Source organism: Pelodiscus sinensis, chromosome 16 (genome assembly GCF_052426305.1).
Source record: "Pelodiscus sinensis isolate ZL-2025 chromosome 16, ASM5242630v1, whole genome shotgun sequence".
NCBI lineage: Eukaryota > Metazoa > Chordata > Testudines > Trionychidae > Pelodiscus > Pelodiscus sinensis.
Genome location: NC_143067.1, coordinates 34,175,787 through 34,198,857, shown reverse-complemented (window position 1 = coordinate 34,198,857; position 23,071 = coordinate 34,175,787). Strand labels below are relative to the sequence as shown.

At 38.5% G+C, this 23,071-nt stretch overlaps 1 protein-coding gene across 4 annotated transcripts in view; it reads right to left on the bottom strand.

The window, feature by feature from the left end:
* The window catches only part of TENM2 (teneurin transmembrane protein 2), a 1,126,385-nt gene that overhangs the window by 113,760 nt on the left and 989,554 nt on the right, over positions 1–23,071 (bottom strand). For all 4 annotated transcript variants that reach the window (XM_075900179.2, XM_075900181.2, XM_089769544.1 and 1 more), the window contains 2 exons: positions 19,595–19,795; positions 17,111–17,296 (listed from right to left, as the gene is read on the bottom strand). In XM_075900179.2, the coding sequence (XP_075756294.1) occupies positions 17,111–17,296; positions 19,595–19,795 (387 nt within the window). The remainder of the gene's footprint in view (positions 1–17,110; positions 17,297–19,594; positions 19,796–23,071) is intronic.

Here is a 23,071-nt window from a genome sequence, read left to right as displayed (position 1 = left end):
ACATATGCAAATGAGCACTCCATTTGCATTTCCTCTTCTGCAAGAGGATCATAGTATAGACATAGCTGGTAAGAGGTCAGAGCCACACCAACCTCCCTTTATGCAATATCTAAATATCATCTGGAATCTCTCATCTGAGCACTGATTCAGTTTGACCCTACTTAATTTATGAGATCTTCACAGCCCAAAACAAGAATTGCTAAAGTGGGTTTGTTAACTAGTTAAGTGAAATGAATAACTCTGGAGCAATTTCAGACTTTGAAGTTAGTACATATTCAGAAATATATCTTTGTGCACACATTATTTACTCAATTGACTGTAATAGTTTCTTTGAATGGTTATGGTCTGTTTGCAGAAATCCTTCTTCTGCTGAGTATCATTAACTGGAAAGACTATCACAGCTGTTTTATGACCTAGGACTGTCTTTCCAGTCAATGTACAAATCCATAAACTATAGATCCTTTAGCAAATTTTTCACCATGCATAGTAGCTTTTCATTTTGAATGAAACAAGATATTCATATAAATTATTTCCTCACATCAAGCAAAGCGAATGCGCCTACATGGGGGACCAATAGCTCCAAATTAAGTTTCCTGTAACAATGTTCTTGAGTTGAGTGAGTACAAAAATCTGGGGCACCTATAAAAATAACACCTCTTTTGGCTTGTTATAAGCTGGTCACAACTGAACAATTTTTTTCTTTTATTTTATAAGCTAATTTGTTCCTGGGTGAAGCTTTAGAATGGTGAGATTTATTCTGGAGAATAAATAAATAAATAAATAAAAATTAACTTTAGGTTTATCACAACACTGATTTTTAACTAGAGTCCCCCATAGATCTCAATGGGGAGGTCTGCTTAAAAATCAGTGGCACAATATGAGTCCTTGTGTGTAAACTCCCAAAATACAGGGTTTTATAACGGAAATGTTGACGTATCCGTGACTACAGGAGGTCAAACAGCATGTCTATAATAAAACCAAAGGCACAAAGAACACTCTCAAGTGAAAAGAACATTTATATCCCTCCTGCTCCCCATTTATAAAATTTTAAAGAGTATGTGTTTCACACATAGAAATGTCCAAACAGGATGCCCTTTGCATTCAAGTATAAGACTCTAATGTTATTTTGTCATAATAACAAAAATATACTGCTTAAAGAAGATGGACCTTAATTCATGAGTGTTATTCAATAGAACATATTGCTTTCTATATAGGGGATTAAAGGATGAAAACATGGGAAAATATCAGTTTTTAATGATCTACCATCTACTGTAACCAAAGTCCATCTACTGTAGAAAACATTAATGGTTATGAGAGTCATTTAAGTGTATCCCCACAGTTTGGCCCCTGACTGTTACCTTTATGTACTTAAATTGTGTAGTAAATGGATATAAACTATTTGAACTTAAAGGTTTTAGTTCACCTTGATGTTTCTTCTTCAACACACATGCATCAAAATTATTGTAAAATAAGTCAGCAAGAGGTTCTGATGAAAAACCATAAACTGGTAATTCATGCAGCAGCCCTGGGTTTGAATTAAGCAAAGGCTTCAACAGCAAGCTAATGCTTACAAAGCAGTACAGATTTTGATAGGGTTTTCATTTCCCCTTCAGCTTTTCAGAAACATGTGCAGTCATAACACAGAAGGATACTCATTAGCTGGATTTGCTGGTCCAGAACCCCCTCTGTAGTGGGGTGATCCACAGATGGTGGCATTTGATCTGTTTATGCAAGTTCCCTACAGCAACTGTTGCCCTATCAACTTTCAAACTGTCCTTGATTCTAATAACTAGGTCCCTACATATATTTCTTTTTTCAGCAGATCTGATGTTTTTCTGCCTATCTGTATTTTGACAGAATAGGTTCTACCCTATACAGACAACATCAAAATACATATTGATTGGCTTCTCGGTAACGAATCAATTACTAATGATCCAAGAGAGGCAAATACATTTTTTTCAGGTTTCTGATGAAACCCATAAAGAGATAACATAGTTCAAAAATCTATGTCTTATACTTTTTTTTCTTAACTGGACCATCACTTAATAATGGAGCCCAGGGAGCAATGTCAGCCTGCATTTACTTTACCCATTTCTAATGAACTCCTGAAAAGATGTTGGGAGTCTTACTCTAAAATCTGAGGTATATGTTAGAATTTCCTGAAAACAAGAGAAGAAAAAACATATTGCCATTGCTCCCCCCATACCATTATTAAATGTCTGATAAAAAGTCCATAGAGAATATAGTGAATCAGAATTCGTTAACGTTTTTGTTTCATTTTTTGCTTTATGTTTTCACTAGGAAATAATGATCATGGAACGTGCCCTGGGTTACTGCTCTTAATAATAAATTTTCTTGTTTAAAGGTAAGTGATTACATAATTTAAAAGAAAAAGAAAAAGAAAAACAAGTTTTGGTGGTTTTTTTTGTTTTTGTTTCTGTTTCCTAACTGTTTAATTCTAGACACACTGCCTGGCACTGTAAATCTCCATGCTAATTTCCCCATCAGCTCCCAGAGGGAGTTGGTCTGTAACCTAACAGATACGCATTTTGCCTTGCTTCATTAAATGAAAAGCAAAAAAAGTCAGATCAATTTATATTCAAAATGGGCTGAAAAGTTGATGGCAACATGCTAAAGGAATCTAGTTCTACTTTCAGGTACTCCCAGTGGTTAAACCAAAAAGCCAGTTCTCTCATCTGTACTGATGTCTATTCGGCTTTATAAGAATTACAATCATCTGTGACATTTAGGCTTTTTGTGTTTGTGTATCTTGAATTTACAAAAATAACATCATTGCTGTCCTTGTGGGATTCACTCCACAAAGGCTCTAGCAATCACCTCTGATTCCTAACAATTGGAGATCACAAGGTTTTGATGCAGAACTATCTTTCTGATCAATAAATCACCAGCCTGTAAGAGCAAAAAGAAACACAAATATTACCGAACTCACAGGATAGTTACTACTAATTTTTAAAGTTACTACTAATTTTCTGGATGAATAAATAAGACAGCCTGACAGTACTTTTTTTAATAAACTCTTTTTTTGTTTCCAAAAAAAAAACAATCCTGCTTCGCATGATCTGAATTGCACCATCCCATGTATATGTTTAGTGATAAAACTACTGTGGAAAGGGCCTGTCACTTTAGTGCTAATTGTGCTGTTTCTTCTTCTCCTCTTTAGTGGTGGGACTGCATTCTGAACAGCTGCAGTTCTCTAGCTCACAGCTTTCAATCATCTGAACAATTAACTCTTTGGAGGCAAATTAAAATGTATGTGTTTGGATTTATCATGCAGTTTTACCCACTTGTAATATTCACTAATCATAGAATCATAAAATACTAGAACTGGAAGGGACTTTCAGAGGTCATCAAGTCCAGTCCCCTGCCCTCATGGCAGGACCACGCACAATCTATATCATCCCTGATAGATGTCTATCTAACCTACTCTTAAATATCTCCAGAGATGGAGATTCCAAAACCTCCCTAGGCAATTTATTCCAGTGTTTAACCACCCTGACAGGTAAGAAGTTTATCCTAATGTCCAACCTAACCCTCCGTCGCTACAGTTAAAGCCCATTACTTCTTGTCCTATCATCTGAGGCCAAGGAGAACAATTTTCCCCTTCCTCCCCGTGACATCCTTTAAGATACCTGAAAACTGCTATCATGTCCCCTCTCAGTCTTCTCTTTTCCAAACTAAACAAGCCCAATTCCTTCAGCCTTAACTCATAGCTCATGTTTTCGAGACCTAATGTTTTCTAACCATTTTGTTGCTTTTCTCTGAACCTTCTCCAATTTCTCTACATCTTTCTTGAAATGTGGTACCCAGAACAGGATACAATACTCCAACTGAGGCCTAATCAGCACAGAGTAGAGCAGAAGAATGACTTCTCATGTCTTGCTCACCACATTCCTGTTAATGCATCCCAGAATCATATTTGCTTTTTTTGCAATAGTGTCATACTGTTGATTCATATTTAGTTTGTGGTCCATTACGATCCCTATATCCCTTTCAGCAGTACTCCTTCCTAGGCAGTCACTTCCCATTCTGAAATGGATTGTTCTTCCTAAGTGGAGTACTTTGCATTTGTCCTTGTTAACTTCATCCTATTTACCTCAGACCATTTCTCCAGTTTGTCTAGATCATTTTTTGACCCTATCCTCCAAAACAGTTGCAACCCCTCCCAGCTTGGTATCATCTGCAAACGTAATAAGCATACTTCAAGCATACTCTCAATGCCATCATATAAATCATTGATGAAGATATTGAACAGAACTGGCCCCAAAACAGACGTCTGTGGAACCCCACTTGTTATCCCTCCAGGCATAACTGTGAAGCATTAATAATTAGTCTCTGAGAACAAGTATCAGAGGGGTAGCCGTGTTAGTCTGAATCTGCAAAAGCAGCGAGGAGTCCTGTGGCACCTTATAGACTAACTGAAGTGTAGGAGCATAAGCTTTCGTGGGCAAAAGCTTTCATTTTGCCCACGAAAGCTTATGCTCCTACACTTCAGTTAGTCTATAAGGTGCCACAGGACTCCTCTCTGAGAACAGTTATCCAGCCAGTTATGCACCCATGTTATAGTAGTTCCATCTAAGTTGTATTTACTTAGTTTATTGATCAGATAAAAGGTAATGATTTTACCTATTTAACATACACCTATACAAATATCTCTTCCACAATTATAACTAACTAGAATGTATACAACATAAACAGATCTTTACTGTATAAAAGTAACAAGGAAAATATACAAAATGCTTTACTGAAAGTGTGGAATATTTTAATGGTTAACTTTATCACCCCCCACAATTCATTTCAGGCTAATCATCCCAAGAATGCTTAGAAAGATAGTCTTAAACCTCTATTTGCAGCTATTTTGCATGCTATCTTACTTTATGGCACATAAAAAGCATGCCACAGACTGCTGGTGCCAACTTGATTTGAGCTACTCTGCATTGGGCTGTTAAAGATACTGAAAAGAAACTAAAGATACAATGGGATTAGGAGAAAAGCCATAAACCTTGAGACTGATTGGCAGTTTTTCAAAATTATAGTTATCTATTTACAGATTGCAATGAACCCAAAGGCTTTTAATATGCATAATGTAATGGAATACAATACGAGAAGTGAGCTCAGGTAAGATTTAGGTATCATTAAGCAAACAATGTTAGAGAAAATACGGGCCCTGTATCTTAGTTGAACATCTGGGATTCACTGCATGGCATCTGATAACCAATGAGACAACATCGCAAGAGGCAATGAATCCCAGACGTTACAGATAGCTCCATGGCGTGTGACCTAACACATTGCAAAGTGGGAGAAATAAAAGTCACTTTTAAGTTTACTAGGAAGAGTGGGGATACAGCTTTGATTGGATAAGGAGACAGCACATGATTGTCTGCCTAATGTTTGGTAAGATTTCTGTGAATGGTTCATCAGACATTGGGGTATCTGTGAACATAAAAGTTACGGCTTTCATATGAGAAACATGACATTTCAGCATGGAGTTGGTAACTGCCCATTTAGCTATTCTGATTGCATATTGTGTACCCAGTGCTCAGGACCAGCTTTCAGATTTGAAAGTCTGCAAGGAGGGAATTGGAGTGTGAGTCACCCCCTGTGCCATTTCTGTTGCTGAATGAGGAGCAGGAATGTTGTGCAGTAACCTCAGCAACTCATGTCCTAGTTTTCTCTCAGGTTTCTATAAATTTGGCTGACAAATGCAAAGACCATAAACTGCAGTGAGGACCCAGTTAGTTTCTAGTTTTGTGCATGTTTGTCCTGCATAGATTTGCTGGGGTGTGTGTGGAATGTGCATGCATAAAACTTCCTTACGTGGGTCACTCAGATACAAATCAATACTATGAAAAACACTATAATCCAAAGTATATAATGAAGATGATTACATCTAAACACTTAGGATGCATCTATACTGCACCGTTATTTTGGAATAACTAGCATTATTCCGAAATAATATCAAAATAATGGGTGGTTTATTCCAACTTCTGTAAATCTCATTCCATGAGAAATAATTCCTCTTCCGAAATAGCTATTTTGAAATAGCTGCAGTGTGGACGCTCCTTAATTTGAAATAGCTCCTTTCCTGGGCCATTTTAAGTAATTTCTCCCAGTGCTTCTTGGGGCTCTACTAATTTTGAGGCTTCCCTGTAGTGTAGACACTCTATTTCAAAATAAGCTATTTCAGAATATATCTTCCGGAATAGCTTATTCCGACATACGCATGCAGTGTAGACATACCCTTAGTTTACAGAATGCATTGCTAACAACAGCATCCCAAGTGAGATTAACAAACCCTCCATTTCTTCCTTAATTAACAGGCTGCTGTACCTGCTTCAAGCATGAACTGTTAGTCTTAAGCATTTATTAGAGATGAACTAAAATGTGAAATCTGAACATCCCTCAACTGTGAGGAAGTTTAGACTTGGAACTGGGAACTTCATGCTCATCCAAAACTTTATGTTGTTAATTTATCTGAACAAATCAAACTGCACAGACTTCTAAGAGGGTATGTCACTTATATTTGTATATAATCACAATAATATATTTAAAATCACAGAAAGAGGTATTTATAAAGAGTAGGGTTGTTTTAACAGGTAGATTAGGTTTTGGGAGTGGATCAATATGAGACTATAATCCATATCGGTGCTTTATAATGGGGATTAAAGCCTTGCTCATATAGGGCCACATGTGAGTACTCTGCACTGTATATATTTCATCCCTAATTAAGTTTCTGTTCCGAACCATGGACAGTAGCCAATGGTGCTGCCAAAGGAAAGCTGATATTGAAAGAAGCTGAAATTTTGAAAGGGAAATAAAGTATAACTAGAGCTTGCAGGAAATCCCCAAAGTGATATCCTCAGTTTTGAGTTCTTAGGGAGACTGTTCCTGTTTCTAAATTCCTTTCTGACATTGGTGGTGACTGTGTTTTGTTGTTCTTTCTCCTCCTCCCTCCTTTTTGGCATATTGTCCAATCAGGAAAATTGCCCAGGTGACATCATCATTAAGGAGCACACATATCATTGCTCTCTGTTTTCAATTTGAAACAACTCAGCAATAAGGCTTAAGAGACAAAATTTAGTACATAAACATCTAGAATGCTGAATATGTGGACCTAAAATGTTTGCCCCTGGGACTTTTTCCTAATATTTGTTCCATTTTACTACAGAATTTGTGGACGGGCCATGTTCTGTGCTCAAGGAGAGATGCAATTCTCTCAGATCAGTCTAAAACACAAAGGGTATGTCTACACTACCCCGCTAGTTCGAACTAGCGGGGTAATGTATGCATACCGAACTTGCTAATGAAGCCCGGGATTTGAATTTCCCGGGCTTCATTAGCATAAAGCCGGCGCCACCATTTTTAAAAGCTGGCTAGTGCGAACCCCGTGCCGCGCGGCTACACGCGGCACGGGTTAGATAGTTTGAACTACGCAGCCATTCCGAACTATCTGTACTCCTCGTTCCACGCGGCACGGGGTTCGCACTAGCCGGCTTTTAAAAATGGCGGCGCCGGCTTTATGCTAATGAAGCCCGGGAAATTCAAATCCCGGGCTTCATTAGCAAGTTCGGTATGCATACATTACCCCACTAGTTCGAACTAGCGGGGTAGTGTAGACATACCCAAAGACAACACAATATAAGCCAGGTAGTGACCGTGGCTCTCTCTGGGCATAATATTGGGACATATTGTATCCAGATTACAAACCCACTCCAGAGCATACCAAGATACATATAGACCTAACAAATGAGCACACGGTTAACAGCAGAGCTGCACAGTGGATGGAAATTCCATTTTAATTTATTTTGATATTTTGTCATTTGGCTTAATTCTGAAATGGAGTAAAGTACTAAAAATGTATCGTGAAGGGAAATAATGTTTTTTTTCATTTTGGTTCAATTTTGCATTGTTTTAGCAAAAATGTTTCATTTCTATTTTGACTTTATTAGTATGATAATGTACAACATACCATTTTTTAAAATTAAAAATAAAAAGTAATTTGAGAATGAAAAGTTGAAACATTTTGTCCAGACATGTCCAAATAGGAAATTGTGACATTGTCCTTCACTTTTTTTTCTTCTACCCCCCCCCCAAAATAGTGAAATAGACCCAATTTCACCAACCATTTTGATTTAAATGAAACTTCATACTCTGAAATACTATTGCTTCTGTTGAAATTTCTCTGACTAGCTCTAGTTAACAGAAAAGACTGGAGCATGTTCTTTGGGACACCTGCGTGGGGATTAAGGGCCATATTAACAAGATTCAAATAAGTGCCTAGTAGGACTTGCACAAATACCTCAGGGTACATCTACATAGCAGTGTTATTTCGGAATAATATCAGTGCACGTCTACACTTCAAGCCTTTATTTCAAAATAATGTTGAGATGGAGGACTTTTTACTTTGACTCATGGTAACCCTCATTTCATAAGGAGTGAGGGAAGTTGAAGAAAGAGTTCCTTCGACTTCCTGCTGTGTAGACAGTGCCAAAAGCCAAATTAAGCTATTTCAACGTAAGCTATGCAACTGACATACATGAAGCTTAATTCGACTTTAGCCCTATTATATAGACCTAATCTAAGGGTATGTCTACACTAGCCTTCCAGGAGGAATAACAGTTAATTTGAACTAAGGACTTAGTTCGAATTGCCGTTTCACTTCCGCATGTAGCCACGGGCAGTTACTTCGGACTAGTGGAATTTAAAAATGGCGACCGAACGGGAACATGCAAATAAAGCCCGGGATATTTAAATCCCAGGCTTCATATGCAACTTCAAATGCCTACATTAGCATCCCTAGCTCAAACTAGGGGGCTAGTGTAGACATACCCTAAGTGAGTTATGCACATTATTACTGTTGACTTTCAGTGTGTATTAGGAACTTAACCTGCCTATATCTTTAGACACCCAATTACTTTTCTGGCCCTAGAGGTATAGGAGTTGTAGGGTTATAAGTGATTCAAGAATATGTGCTTGGTCCTGCCGTGAGTGCAGGGGACCAGTTCTAGTATTCTATGATTCTCTCTTGTGCTTTGATTACGATGCTATTTTAATGTTTAAGTTTCTGTGTAAGTACAAAAAATGTTCTCCAAGCTCTTGTTTGACATATTACAGTGGCTATCCTGATGCCATCACTGACCTCTCTCAACTCTTCTTATGTCTTTGTTATTTTGTATCCAGCAATATCATGTAATTCATTCACTTGCTGAAACCTGTGCTTGACACCACAGGGTACAAAATAACACAGATAACATCATCTTTGGAGCATTAGGGGTTGGCTTGTGCTGTGAATACTCCGAAGAACAGCAAAATCAGCTTTGCCCTTTTGCTAGTTAGATCAGCAGTTTGATCAATCCTATTTATTTTGTGGTTTGGTGAGAGTTCAAGAATTGGCTAGAAATCAATATGACCCATGCAGCAGCCCCTCCAAAGGAAAGAAATACCATGATTTAAGCTGGGAAGCTATTTACAAGAATCTGTTGGGAGCATCTTTGAAGTCCTGGACAAAATGTGGGGTGCCATGCTGAAAATACAATGATTAGCTTTTTTGACTTAGAAAAAGAAGGAATAGTGCCCTGTTGCGATTATATCTGATGCATGGAGAAAAAAAAAAGCCATTTGAGTGGCCTGATGCAGCTCAGCAGCATGTTTCAGGTTTTTTTTTTTTTTTGTTTTTTTTTTAACAGGAGTCTCTCAATAAGGAACATAAACAAAAGAGCTGTTCCTCCTGGGATAGGTTGCTTTTTAGCCAAAAAAAAATATCCCCAACTGTTCCCCTTGAGACTGACAAAGCAAAAGTAATTGTGTTTCTCAAACTCCCCAACACTCAATCCAACATGTCTGCATGAAAATCTATACACAATTGATTATATATTCAGAAGCAAATACATTGTCTTGTTTAGCTAGGATGGCGTTGCAGGAGGCATACACTAGACACTGACAGCCTCATCCTGCAGAAATTGTCCAGAAAAGTTTTACTCATGCATCAGATATAAAAGCAACAAATAATACTTTAGTTCCTTATGTGAAACTGTGAAAAGAACTATAAAGCAGCAGAAGAATTCAGAGTAATTTTGGAGATAGGAAATACTTTGTATACAGTGAACAGATAGTTTGGAGAACTCCTGGCCATCAGATATAATGGACGTTAAGAGCTTAGCAGGCTGGAGAAAAGATGGGAGCTGAGAGCATCCATAGTTACATTAAAATGATTAAAAATGATTTCAAGGGGATACAAACCTCATGCACCAAAGTATAAATGAAGGAATTAAGAAAGAAGCTTTCCCTACTGGGCAGATGAGTACATAATTACTCACTTACAGGATTCTGGAACTTTTCTCTAAAGTATCTGGATACTATTCTAGATCAATGGTCTGATCCAGTATGGCAACTTCTGCATTCACTGGGTTATGAAATACTATATATGCTATAGTTTTAACTCCTGACCTATCAGGAAACCAGCTACAGCTCCCACACAGCAAATACTTCTTTAATTAAAAGAACTTTTTTTTAAAAATTAAGTTGGAAAAGTAATAAGCTATTTTAATTCTAAAAATGTCAGAAATTGCTGTATATTCCCTTTGTACATAGGCCACTCAAAATACAGCAGAGGTTTCACATTGTCCGCCTGGATCCTTAGTCTGTATATGCAGACTGAGATTGAACTGGATCTGCTTAAAACCTGATCATTCCTTTTCTTATCCCTTCCAGAGTCTATAATGTTCAATTTCCCTATTTGGCTGACATAATTCTTAAGCTCTTTTGTGAAAGGGACCATGTTTTTCCCCCCAGAATCTTGGTATAGCACCAGGCAAAGTATTAGTGTTTTCTCTATAACTGTAATTACAATAATCAACAGGTCAAGATCTATCTTGAAATTGCTGTTTACATGCCAACACAGAGCAAAATTTTTGTAAAAAGTTTACATGGAAAGGTGCGGCTTCTTCACTCTGAAACCATGAAAGTTTGCAAGCATAAAATCAAAATGTAAATTATTTGCATTGAATGGCAAGAATCTGTGATAGACTCTCAACTTTCTTCACCTGGGCTGTGTCTAGACTGGCAAGTTTTTCCGCAAAAGCAGCTGCTTTTGTGGAAAGACTTGCCAGCTGCCTTCACTGGCCACTTGAATTTCTGCAAGAACACGGATGATCTCATGTAAGAAATCAGTGCTTCTTGTGGAAATATGCTGCTCCCATTCGGGCAAAAGTCCTTTTGCTCAAAAGGGCCAGTGTAGACAGCTCAGATTTGTTTTGCGCAAAAAAGCCCCGATTGTGAAAATGGTGATCGGGGCTTTTTTGCTCAAAAGCGCGTCTAGATTGGCACGGACGCTTTTCCGCAAAAAGTGCTTTTGCGGAAAAGCGTCCGTGCCAAGCTAGATGCTCTTTTCCGCAAATGCTTTTAACGGAAAGCTTTTCTGTTAAAAGCATTTGCGGAAAATCATGCCAGTCTAGACGTAGCCCTGATGTCTGCCTTTTGTTTGGCTTTGTTGAAAATGAAAAGTGGTGAAGAAGTTGCAGCTGCGATACTCTTAAATAAAGTATAACACAACTTCAAAAAATATTCCATCACTGCTCACAGGAGGTCTGATACGACATATTAAGATAGTAGGTCAAATACAGCTGACTTGGAATTTCTGAGTGCTATACTGGATGTGAATGTTTCGAACACTTGGGCATGTCCACACACACGTTTCTGGTTTATGCATATTCCCTTATTCTTTATTAAGATGATAAATCATGGCTGTGGCTCTGAAGTGCTATGTACACAAGCACAAAGAGAAAGAGCTGGGCCTCACCCCACAGAATCTATAATCATTAGAGAAAAATGTCTGATTTATTTCCAAGCAGTAAATACACTTATATCCTCCCTTAACAACTTACACATTTTTCTGTTATAGATTAGATCTAAATGGTTAGAAACATAAAAAAGAACAAGTCTAATACATGTAACTGACTCCCTCATCCCAGCTTGTTTTTGTCAGATACAGTGCCTTACCACTATCTCCCCTCATATACTGTCTTCCATCTCTCCTGCAAATTATCTTTTCTTTGTATCACTATTGGTGTAATTACTTTAAGAAAATCAGTAAAAGAAAAGAAAAAGTTCTTTGCTACAAAGAATATTCCAATGAGACAAAACCTTCCTGCTGGGTTGGAAGACAACCACAGAGCTGGATTAGCTATGGTTTCATTGATTATTGAAATAGATTATACAAACATGAAGAAAGAAGCATTAGTCTTGTCATATGTGGCAATCTTCCCTCTTCAGAGAAGTCAGCGAACATGGACAGTAGGCTGAGACGGGTGTGTTCTCAATTTAGTCTATACAACTGACCTCTTCAAATCTCTGTCAAAAATCAAGGGACTTTCTATTTAGTATTTAAATCTGGGGAGTGGACGCAGAAAGGAAGAACCCAAATCTTCTACTTTCTTGATCTAAATCCAACCCATTTTCACAGTGTCTGAAAGTAACTGCCTTTTGATGGCTGTCATATGGGCTATATTGAAAGAACTCAGAGAGTAGCATCTCATTTAATGCCAAGTAGGCAGATGTCTACAACACCAAACCACCATTGCGGCACTAATTAACATGGGAACTTACAGACTGCCGTACTGGGCCAAATTAATGATCTATATAGGCCCTGTATTCCATTTCCTACCCTACAAAGGACAGTTACAAAATAACCACCCCAATGGGGAAGGAGATGGAACTTGATTCTTATTTCTGGGAATGGTTTCTCCACAATGCCATTGAGGCAAATTGCTCAGCACACAGGTTAATGGAGGCCTTCAGACAACTGCAGCAGACACAGGCTCACCAGGCATGGACTGCAGGATTGTTAAACTGTGGTCTGGGCTTTCGAGCTCAGGCTACAGCCTAAGCTCTGGGATACTTCCAGCTTACCAGGCCCTAGAGCTCAGGGACCAGCCGGAGTCCAACCATCTACACTGCAGTCCTGCAGCTCAAGTCAGATGGCATAGGCCAAACATAGGATTTTAGTTGCAATGTAGACATACCTTCAGTCTCCAGGGTTATCAAAGGGGGCACATTTCATTAGCATTAAAATGATCAAAAGAACAAAAACTGTATTAGCCAACTTGACCTAGGTACATCAAAATGTCTATATCAATAAATATCTTTGACCATTGCCAGGCATTTTCCAGCTGATGGACTGGAGCAGGTGCCTTTGCTTCTGGGTATTTATTCAGGGTTCTACACATACTGTACTTTCCTTGTGCCTCTCAGAGAAATGGGATGTCCACGCTCTAGTAATAAGCAGTGATTCAAACCATTAAGATTTGATTTCTCTTGGGATTAATTCAACTGTTTTCAGGACATTTGGTTTTAATAACAAGAAAGAAAATCTCTTGTAATAAAATTAAAACATGAAATTGGTCCAGGATTTAGTTACTCTTGTACCTAATCTTTTGCTGTTTATTAGTTTTGAAGTAATTTATGTTTTCTTATCTAGATTTTCCTTACTGTTTGGTTATAACTTCTTCCACGATTACAATCACTTAATAAGCACATCATAGAATGTGTCTGTTTTTACCTTGGGTAAAAGATTTATTTTCTTTTATCATCAACTCGCAGTAAGCTATTTCTCTCCCTAATAAAAATAGGAAAGTGAAGTATGAGGTCACATGTAGAGCTTTACTTTGATACACACACCAATTACATAGAGTTAGCCACTTATCCTGTCTCTTTTCAGTTATTTAGCTATTCATAGATCACTGATGCATGTGTATTTACAAAGTCTGTGGGCATCTTATCTTTTGAACTAATGCTCTTCTATTTTTATATGCTAGCTCTACTGCCATATGTAGAACAGTGCTGATTTGGATTTAAAATATGTTTTCCAGTGAGATAACGCTGGGCTTTTTGGAGGCTTCAGAGTTCCCTTGTTAGAATGTACTAACAGAAGAAGTAACAGAAGAAACCACCCTTTTTGTAGAATTTAGACAGAGGGAAAGTTAGCTCATAGCAGTCTGAGCTGAAATGTCATATAGAATGTTTAAAATATGTTCTGATCTCTGGAAAGGAATAATTTGGTATCAAATAAAGTAAAACATTTTTGCTTTGCGTACACTGCAGGGTTTTTGAGCAAGAAGCCTTTTGCGGAAGAGATCTTCTGCAAAAACAACTTGCGCAAAAGTGCGTCCTAACCTCTGAGCGTATCACAAAAGCAATGCGCTTTTGTACAAGAGAGCATTTACGCTGCATGGACACTCTTGTGCAAGAAAGCTCTGATGGCCATTCACCTGTGCTTTTGCCAATCGGGATTTTCTTGCGCAAAAAACCCTCCAGCGCATCTACACCTGACTTTTTGCGCAAGAGCTGTAGCGCAAAAAGAAGCTATTCCTTGTTGGGAGAGGAATAACTCTACTGGCAAAAGCCCTCTGTTCTGCCAATTTCCTTCCACAAAAACGCGCTTGAGATGTGGACACTTTGCTGTTTTTTGTGCAAAAATGGCCGTTTTTGTGCAAAAACCTTGTAGTATAGCTGTAGCCTCAGAGTTAGCGTGAATACCTCCAGCTTGCAACAACTGTCAACATTTTACTGCCTCATTAGTAAAGTGTGGTCTGTTCATCCAGGAACTCAAGGAGAAGAAAAATATTTCAGCATGTTTCAGATCCTCTATTTTCCCTAATTTGGGTACCCTCAAATCCCATTCTCAGTGCATCTCTGGGCCCCAGCTCTAATATTTACAAAAAAGTAAGTAAGATATTCTCCTCGTAAACGATCAGCATTTCCTCGAGAACAATAAATTCTATGTGTTGATGGGAGTTTCTTTTTAAAAAAAGTGACAAATCACAGCACTAAAAATTATAACAAGTGGGAAAGTGCTTTGTCATCTCACTCTCTCTTGAGTTAAAAAATGGTTTCTATACTGTTGTGAGATCAGTTTAGGCTTGTGAGAAAGATATGCAATTTCTTTATGTTCCAAGCACTATCACAAGAATTAGCATACATATGCATTTGTCTAACAGTTCATAATTTAAACATGGATATTAAAACATGGGATAATTACATCTACAAAACTGAACTTCTGCCCAAGTCTCAGGTCTGCTACAGTCACACAAACTATAGTTCAACACATGCTTTTCTAATGAAAAAGTAGCCTTCTCCTTCCTCAAGAGAGCAATTTTGGTAATGTACACTGGGAGCATTCACAAAATGCATCTATTTCACAACCTGTGAAAAAAGGTAAAAATCTTCCCTCACAAGTCACCTAACCTATTTATAATCTGGGATATTAACTAGTGCATGTAACACATAACACAAAACTTCATCAAGCAATCCACCTATAGGCATCTTTTTGTGTGCACAGTAATGTTGATTTCGAATACATCAAAATATAGGAATATATTTTAAAAGATTACAAAGCAGAAAAAAAAATCAGCGCAAGGTGGTAAACCTTTTTGGAAAAGGTAGTTATTGCACACTTTAAGACAGTGCGCAAACACCCAAATTATGGTTGTTGGGTTATTTTAAAATCTGAGATTAAACAACATAGTGATAAAATATCCCAATTATCCTGGCAGAAGGAGTGAAAATGGGGCAATACTTGCAGAGGGCATAAATGAAAAAACCCCCAAACCCTACATTGCATTGAGCTTTGTAACGAACTGCTGAATCACAAATGCTTTGTTTTAAATTGTATTAGCATACCATCTATGAAACATACAGTCCTACAGTGTAAAAGGATATGCCCTAAAATATGTAGGGCACATTTTCATTTCCTTAGGTATCCAATCTGTATGTGTTTCCCAAAAGGTTTATACACCCAAACAGATTCAAAGGGGGAACTTAAAAGAAAAGCAGATCAAAGGGTGCAAGATTTTGACCAAAGTTTAATTTAAAAAAAGAACATTTCACTAGTAATAGGTCTGTCCCATTAGGGTCCACAATTGCCATGACAATTTCAATTCAAATGCTGCCTCTTTGTTGCTAAATTTATCAATGTCTTTTTAAGGTAATTAAAAAAATCATCTATGTTTCTAACTCACTGGACTTTGTAAAGAGAATTTGATAGCCAAGTAAATTGCATAGGGAAATGGAGAGGTTTGACTGCAAAGAGAAAATCATACTGCCTTTAAAGTGCATAGTCTTTCAATTTGCATACAGATTCTTCTGTTCCATATTGTACTCAGATTTCTTAGTAGACATATGCCCAGTTAGAAACAGTCTTTCTCCAATTTTGCTCACAGCAGAGGGAAAATACCATTTTCAGTAATTTTAAGAGCATCTGAATATACACAATTCTGCCTGAGAATATGAGAGTAAAATAAAGAACTGTGTTCACAATAACTCATTCTTGTTGAAAATAACATTTAAATCATCTATCTATCTATCTATCTATCTATCTATCTATCTATCTATCTATCTATCTATCTATCTATCTATCTATCTATCTATCTATCTATCCAGATATATAAAAATCTTTTTTAACTTCCCAGGGTGACATATCACAGCTGAGATGCAATCGTGTTAGTCACGGCACTCTGCATGATGCCAATGCTATACTAAGCAGCATGCTATTAGGAAAGGGTACACCAGCATGCTATAGTACTGGCTAGACCCTATCATGCTGTGACTGTCTATATGCAAACACCATGCCCACTGCCACAGCACAACAGGGCAAAATGTTAGGGAGCTATTTCTGTAACAACAGGAGCACTTATTCCCCCTGAACTTGACCCCTGCCCTTGGTGGAGATTGTGGAGATGTGTTTTGGATGTGATATATAGTAGCAGGGAAGCATTGATGCACCAGACCAGGAAATTAAAAAAGATGCCATTCGCACAAAGAAATGTTTAGTTAAGTTTAAACAGCTTGGCCCAGATGGTACCTTGATGGACCATTTGTTACATCTCTACTTGTTAATGTCCATTAGGCTGTTGTTGTTTCTCTCTCCAAATGAAGTTCCTCTGCATTTAACCCTGGGTTTTGAGAGGCTGGGCTGCTATTTAGAAGCACTAGGGTCCTTAAAGGAACAGCCTATTACAATACACAATAGTAACTATGTTTCTACGATTTATGAAAAGAAAGCAATATGTGCCTGTTTCGGTGCCTGTCGTTTGCCTACCAATGGTGCAGTGCTCCCCATTCCAGCCCTCTCTGCATTCACATTTCCCATCTTTACAGGTTCCGTGTTCCGTGCAGCGGGGATGGCACACACGTTGGTCACATGCCACTCCTGTCCAGCCTTCTTCACAGCGACATGCTCCGCCAATGCACACCCCGTGAGTGCCACAGTCTACGGAACACACTTCTGGGGAGAAAAAATACAATTGTGAGCACAACTGAGCACTGACATTGGCAATGGGTCACTAGACGTGTGCTGAAAAGTGACTAGAATTGGCACATAGTTCCTGTAAACTATATGCACTCAGAGTGTGGCACATTCAGATGCCCACAAAAATTCAGGCCTGCTGCTGGAGGTTTGGCAATGGGGGCAGCTGACCTGGGGCCCGGCTAGTCTATGCTCCAGGGCCCAGTGATTCTAAGGGACCCATGACTCCTGACAGCGGTGGTGGCCTGAGTCCTGGACCTCTTTGAATTGCTGCTAGTGTGCCGGAGCGCTGCTCCAGGACTGGGGGGAGAGGCAGCACCATAGGCCAGGCTAAGGGCTAGCTGCCTCCAGCCTCACCCCTTCCACCTGGGGCCCTGCCCCTTCTGGGGTTGCAGAATAGTCCTCCACACACCCAGCCCGGGGCCCAGGTGACTGTCATCCCTGCTGCTAAAATGAGACTTTGCTTTCCATTAAAAATCATCCAAAATAACAAATTTGGCTAATTTAATGCAGGATTGACAATGCTGGAGACAGTGTCTCCTCTATTCAGGTGCACGTCAAGTTCTTACTCTGCTCCAACAACATGCCTCAGCCCTGGCTAAGAGGGGTTCTTTCTAGGGGGGAGATAATTCTATCTACACCTGTTTCCCATCCCTCACAGCACTGTGTCTCAGAACCCAGATCCACTGACATGTGCTTGTGCTATGGTTCTAAAAATAGCACTGGGGTTGTTCCTATTTGAGCTGGAAACTAGATTCTGAGAGCCTCCCTCCTCCTGTACACTGCTATTTTTAGCCCTGCAGCATGAGTCCAAAGTCATTTGACCCAGACCTCAGACAGACAATGCTGCAGATCTTTTATTTTGTATTATTTGCCGTGCCAGTACCCTCACATCTCCCTGCTGTGAAATAATTAGTGGCAGCTATGGTGGGCGTGTGATGTGGACTGCTAAGAACTAGACCCATGTAAACTCATTCCATGAAGAATGATGACAATTTGGGGATGCTCAGAGTGATGTGGAACAGTAACTATGAGAGAGAGGATCTGTGTCCTATTGCCAATCCCCTGAGTCTTTCAGTCTCCCCCCTTTTACCCCCCCACGCATGAGGTCTTACAACTCTGGAGCAGTGACAGTTGTGGAAGAGCTAACTCCATCATCAGTGATATTTCCAGTTAAATGTTCATTCATGAACTTTTAGGACAGCTGATGATACATCAGAAAGATCTGTCTTGATACAGTAAAACTTCATTGGTCCAGCATCCAATGCTCCGGCACTCCTGATAGTCCGGCACCATCAGGAACTTGGAAGTGCTCCGGGCAGCCGGACAATTGGAGCTGCTCTGCGCCTGGCTTCCCCGATTCAGCCGCTGCTGAAACTGACCAGCAGCTGAATCGGGGAAACTGGGGGCAGAGCAGCTGGGGTGCTGCTGGGTTGGTCACGTAGTGCCGCCCCTCGGGGCTGTGGGACCAACCCGGCAGCACCCTAGCTGCTCTTGGGGATGCCTGGGGCAGAGCAGCTGGAGTGCTGCCGGGTTGGTCCCGCAGTGCCAAGGGGCGGCACTACAGGACCAACCCGGCAGCACCCCAGCTGCTCTGCCCCAGGCATCCCGATTCAGCCTCTGCTGAAACTGTCTAGCGGTTGATTCTAGTTTCACCCAGCATTCACCCTAAGGTAAAGTCTCCTGATTAGTTATTCTTTCTTACTAGCCCATTTAGATCATGGCAGAGAAGGCCAGATAGATACCACAATTTTGAAAATATTTTAAAATGATTATTTATTAGTATAAACACTCTTGTATACAGATGGGGACACTGAAACACAAAGAGGTCAAGTGATTTGCCACAGGCCACAGTAAGTGTGAGAATGAGGAGGTAGAAAGCAAAGTTACTCACCTCGGTGCAGTAACTGTTGTTCTTTGAGATGGTGTCCCCACGGGTGTTCCACTATGGGTGCTGGGCTTGCCCTGGCGCTGCAGGGCAAGCCCAGCACCCATAGTAGAGGACCCACGGGACATCCTCGAAGAAGAACACAGTATTTTCTAGATTCCAATCCTGTGTTCACACCAATATACTGTATAGCACATATCATACAGTTACTCATTTATAATAGCTAAAGTATAACAAAGAACTATTCACTGATCAAGGGCTGAAAGAGTAATGTAAGATTCATGTAAATAGTTTGTATTTTAAACTGTTATTGGATATTAGATTGCCAATCAGCATAGTATACAGGGCAGGAAGATTATTGCAAAGCAGAGCAGAAAAAGTTTTCTTACCAACGGAGCAGTCAGGACCCATCCAGTTAGGATCACAGCTACAGAGGCCTGTATCAGACAGGTATGTCCCATGCCCACTACATTGGTCTGGACACTGGGCTCTGGGAAGTTCACAGTTTAGGCCACCCCAGCCTGGGCTACAGAGACATTCTCCATTCACGCATACACCTTGGTTGGAACAGGTAGGATCCAAGCAATCAACTGAACAAAGAAAACAAAAACAAATTCTGTGTGAGTAAAGATGGGTTCTTGCAATATATACTTGGATAATACTGCTGGGTGGATTGGCATTTTTCAAGTTTATATTATTGCAGAAAATAGGCCAAACTCTTGCATTTGTTTATTTAGGCTTGTTCTCTGTTTTCAGAAGTGGTGAATATGAAATGTCTTTTTACTTAGTAGGATACAGCCTCTAAAAATTGAAAAAATAATCTACCAACTGTTATGATTGTTACTAATGTTATAGTACTAGAAAAGAGAAATATGAATATACCCACTTTACACATGGAAAATGAGAGCAGAGATTTGCTAAGTGACTTGCCCATGGTTATAGAGATTAACATTTTCAAAAGCACCTACGTGACTTTAGAGCCAAAGTCCTATTTTCAAAATTGATAGGAAGTACTTAGGGGCCTAAGACGCAATGACTTTCAAGTTCCCTTAGCCTCCTAAGTCATTCAGAAATTTTTGAATATTTTATCCATAATCATTGGCTGAGATTAAATCCTAAGAATCTCAATTACCTAAACCCTTTTCCCAATCAGTTGCCCACATTTCTTTTTTTAACCCCTAACCTCGCAGATACAGCTTCCCCATTTCTCAATCTGAAAAGAAGACTTGTTTAAAATGAGATTTTTTTTAAGGCAGTGAAAAGACAGTTGGTGTCACCTTGGATCTCACTGAACAATGAGATGCTATTGCTGTATCAGAAGAGAACACATAGTGACACAGTATTCAAGGTTTTACCTTATATCACGTGTTTGTTTTTACTGAAAATGTCAACCTGAAAGTTTATGAACAGCCTTCCACCATGGAACTGATGACCAAGGTCAAAGTGATGTCCTAAGTAAAATGAATTCACACCATGGCTAGTGTATATTGCTTCACAACTCAAGAAAGCTAAGAATGATTGGCATTCACTCTTGAGGCGTTATGAAGTACTGAGTGTATAATGAAAGCGATTTGTCTCTCATCTTTTCCCAAAGATTATCCTTCTAAATTAAGGAAGAGACGATTTCACTGAACCCTGAATGAACAATACCTGATCTGTGAAATCTCAGCCTTTTCAATAAACACAAATTCTTATCAAATTATTTTAAGACTTTATAGAAACTTCACACATAAGTATACAGTTCATGTACTATGCACAGGATTGAAGCAGACATGAATTTACAGATGTGACGACAATTGTTATCAAAACTTGTTTTGATTTTAATTCAGATTGCAGTACTACAGGAATACATTACTACAGCATTTCTAATGGGATTATGGTTTATAATGACAGCACTGACTGCTATTTGCAAACAATTTAATATTCAGTTAATTGGTTTTGTAAATATAACATATTTAACTCTTTATAGGTAAATGAGGAGAGTTTGGATTTTCAGTTGAGACAACCCACGAAAAGTTCAGTAGTTTATCCAAAATTATTTGGTTTATAAATAAAACTGGAGATTAATAGAGTCCCCACTCTTGTGATGTTGGTACTTTCTGCTTTTGGCAGGATCCAAAGTACTGTCAAAAGTCAGAATTGTCTCTGACTTTTGGTATTTTTGCTCAATCAATCAATCAAGTTGTTTATTATTATTAATTATTATGATTGTTTCCTTTAAACTATATTTTAATGATTCTCAGATTCTGTTTATTCTTACTCTGGGGGAAAGACTAAGGTTTGGTTAATTTTATCTATTATATTTTTAAAAAATTTGGAATTGAGAAATCCTAAAATTACTCTTAAAAACAGTATAATAAAATGTGTGTTATTTTACATTTCTGCCTCAAAGTTCAGACAACCATGCAAAGTATTGTTGAATGCTGATGTAGGGTAGCTTTTAGGAATGTATAACAATCCACTTAAAATTGAAGCAGTAATAAAAGCAATGCAGAAAGAATGAAAAATATATCCCTCTTACAGATGAATTAGCCACCTTTCCACATTCTTGAATTATGATATGCAGGCATAGGAAAAGCAGTTGAGATTTATTACCTCAGAATACACCTGTCATCACCCCACCATGCACACTTATTTTATAGAATAACTTGTGCTAAACCTCTCTGTCTATTGTTCTAGATAAATACATTTTACAGCTATTTAAAATCCATCATCTGGCTGAATAAGAGCATTCAGATTTTAAAGGAGCAGTGAGTTTGCTTTGGTTTCAAATCTTGTTCCAATTTTATACTATGCTTTTAGGGTTGATATCTAGGGCCAGGTCCTCAGATTGTGTAAATTAGCAGGACTTCATTCACTTCAGTGGAGCTAAAATGATTTCCTTCAGCTAAGATTCTAGCCACATGCCTTCAGGAGCAAGTTATTTATTTTAAAAGGATTTTAAAATGGAGTCTCTGTGGTGTTTAAACAAAGGACAGTGTGCTTTAGCAGTTGAATATGTGAAACTTAGAACCCAGAGCCCCTTGGCAGCTTAGATCATTAGAACTCATTTAGTGTTGGACCCTCTGTAGATTTGACAAAAAGGGTAGAGAAAGCAATTTATATCCCTAAGGACAAAAAAAGAGGTCAAGGAGTTTTCTGAACAATATGTACTCTAAACCTCCAAAGAATCATGAATTACACTTATGAAGTTAAATGTCATTGAAAAATGACTCAACCATGAAGCTGACAAGAAAAACACTGTTAACTTAACCTAATTTGTCAATTTCACTTGTCTCTCCCCAAACCATATTGAACAAAACCTGACAAATATGCCATTTCATTTTCATGTGCAAATTTGTTAATAGAGCAAGAGTGTTTATGCAGCTAAAATTGTGGATTGCATATATTGATTCCGGTGCCACTGCCATTTCAGGTAAATTGTTTGAATGATATGACTATGATGAATATCAGAAATAAAAAGCTAACTGGAAGAAAAAAATGCTGACCCTCAGTTGCTAATTTCATTTCCTAGTTGGAAAATGGCACATGCATCAAACTGACCCATTCTTTTCAGAAACACAAATCAATAGAAGAGTTTTCATACTTTAATATAAAATTAGGCATGTTTACCCATTCCATTGTGCAGTTAATTCATTTAGAACATTTAAATAAGACTGAGTGAATGCTTAAAATGTTGAGAAACCATTTCATATTCCATCATTTATTCAATAGCTCCTGAATTAATGTGTAAAATATTTACAGAAGGGTAAGAATTTTGAACTAGTGATATCATTGCTATGGAATTTTTATTTTATTTGCCTAATGATGTATGCAAAAGGTTATTTTAACCTTTCTTTTCATGTTATTGTCCCTTGCAAGTGTGC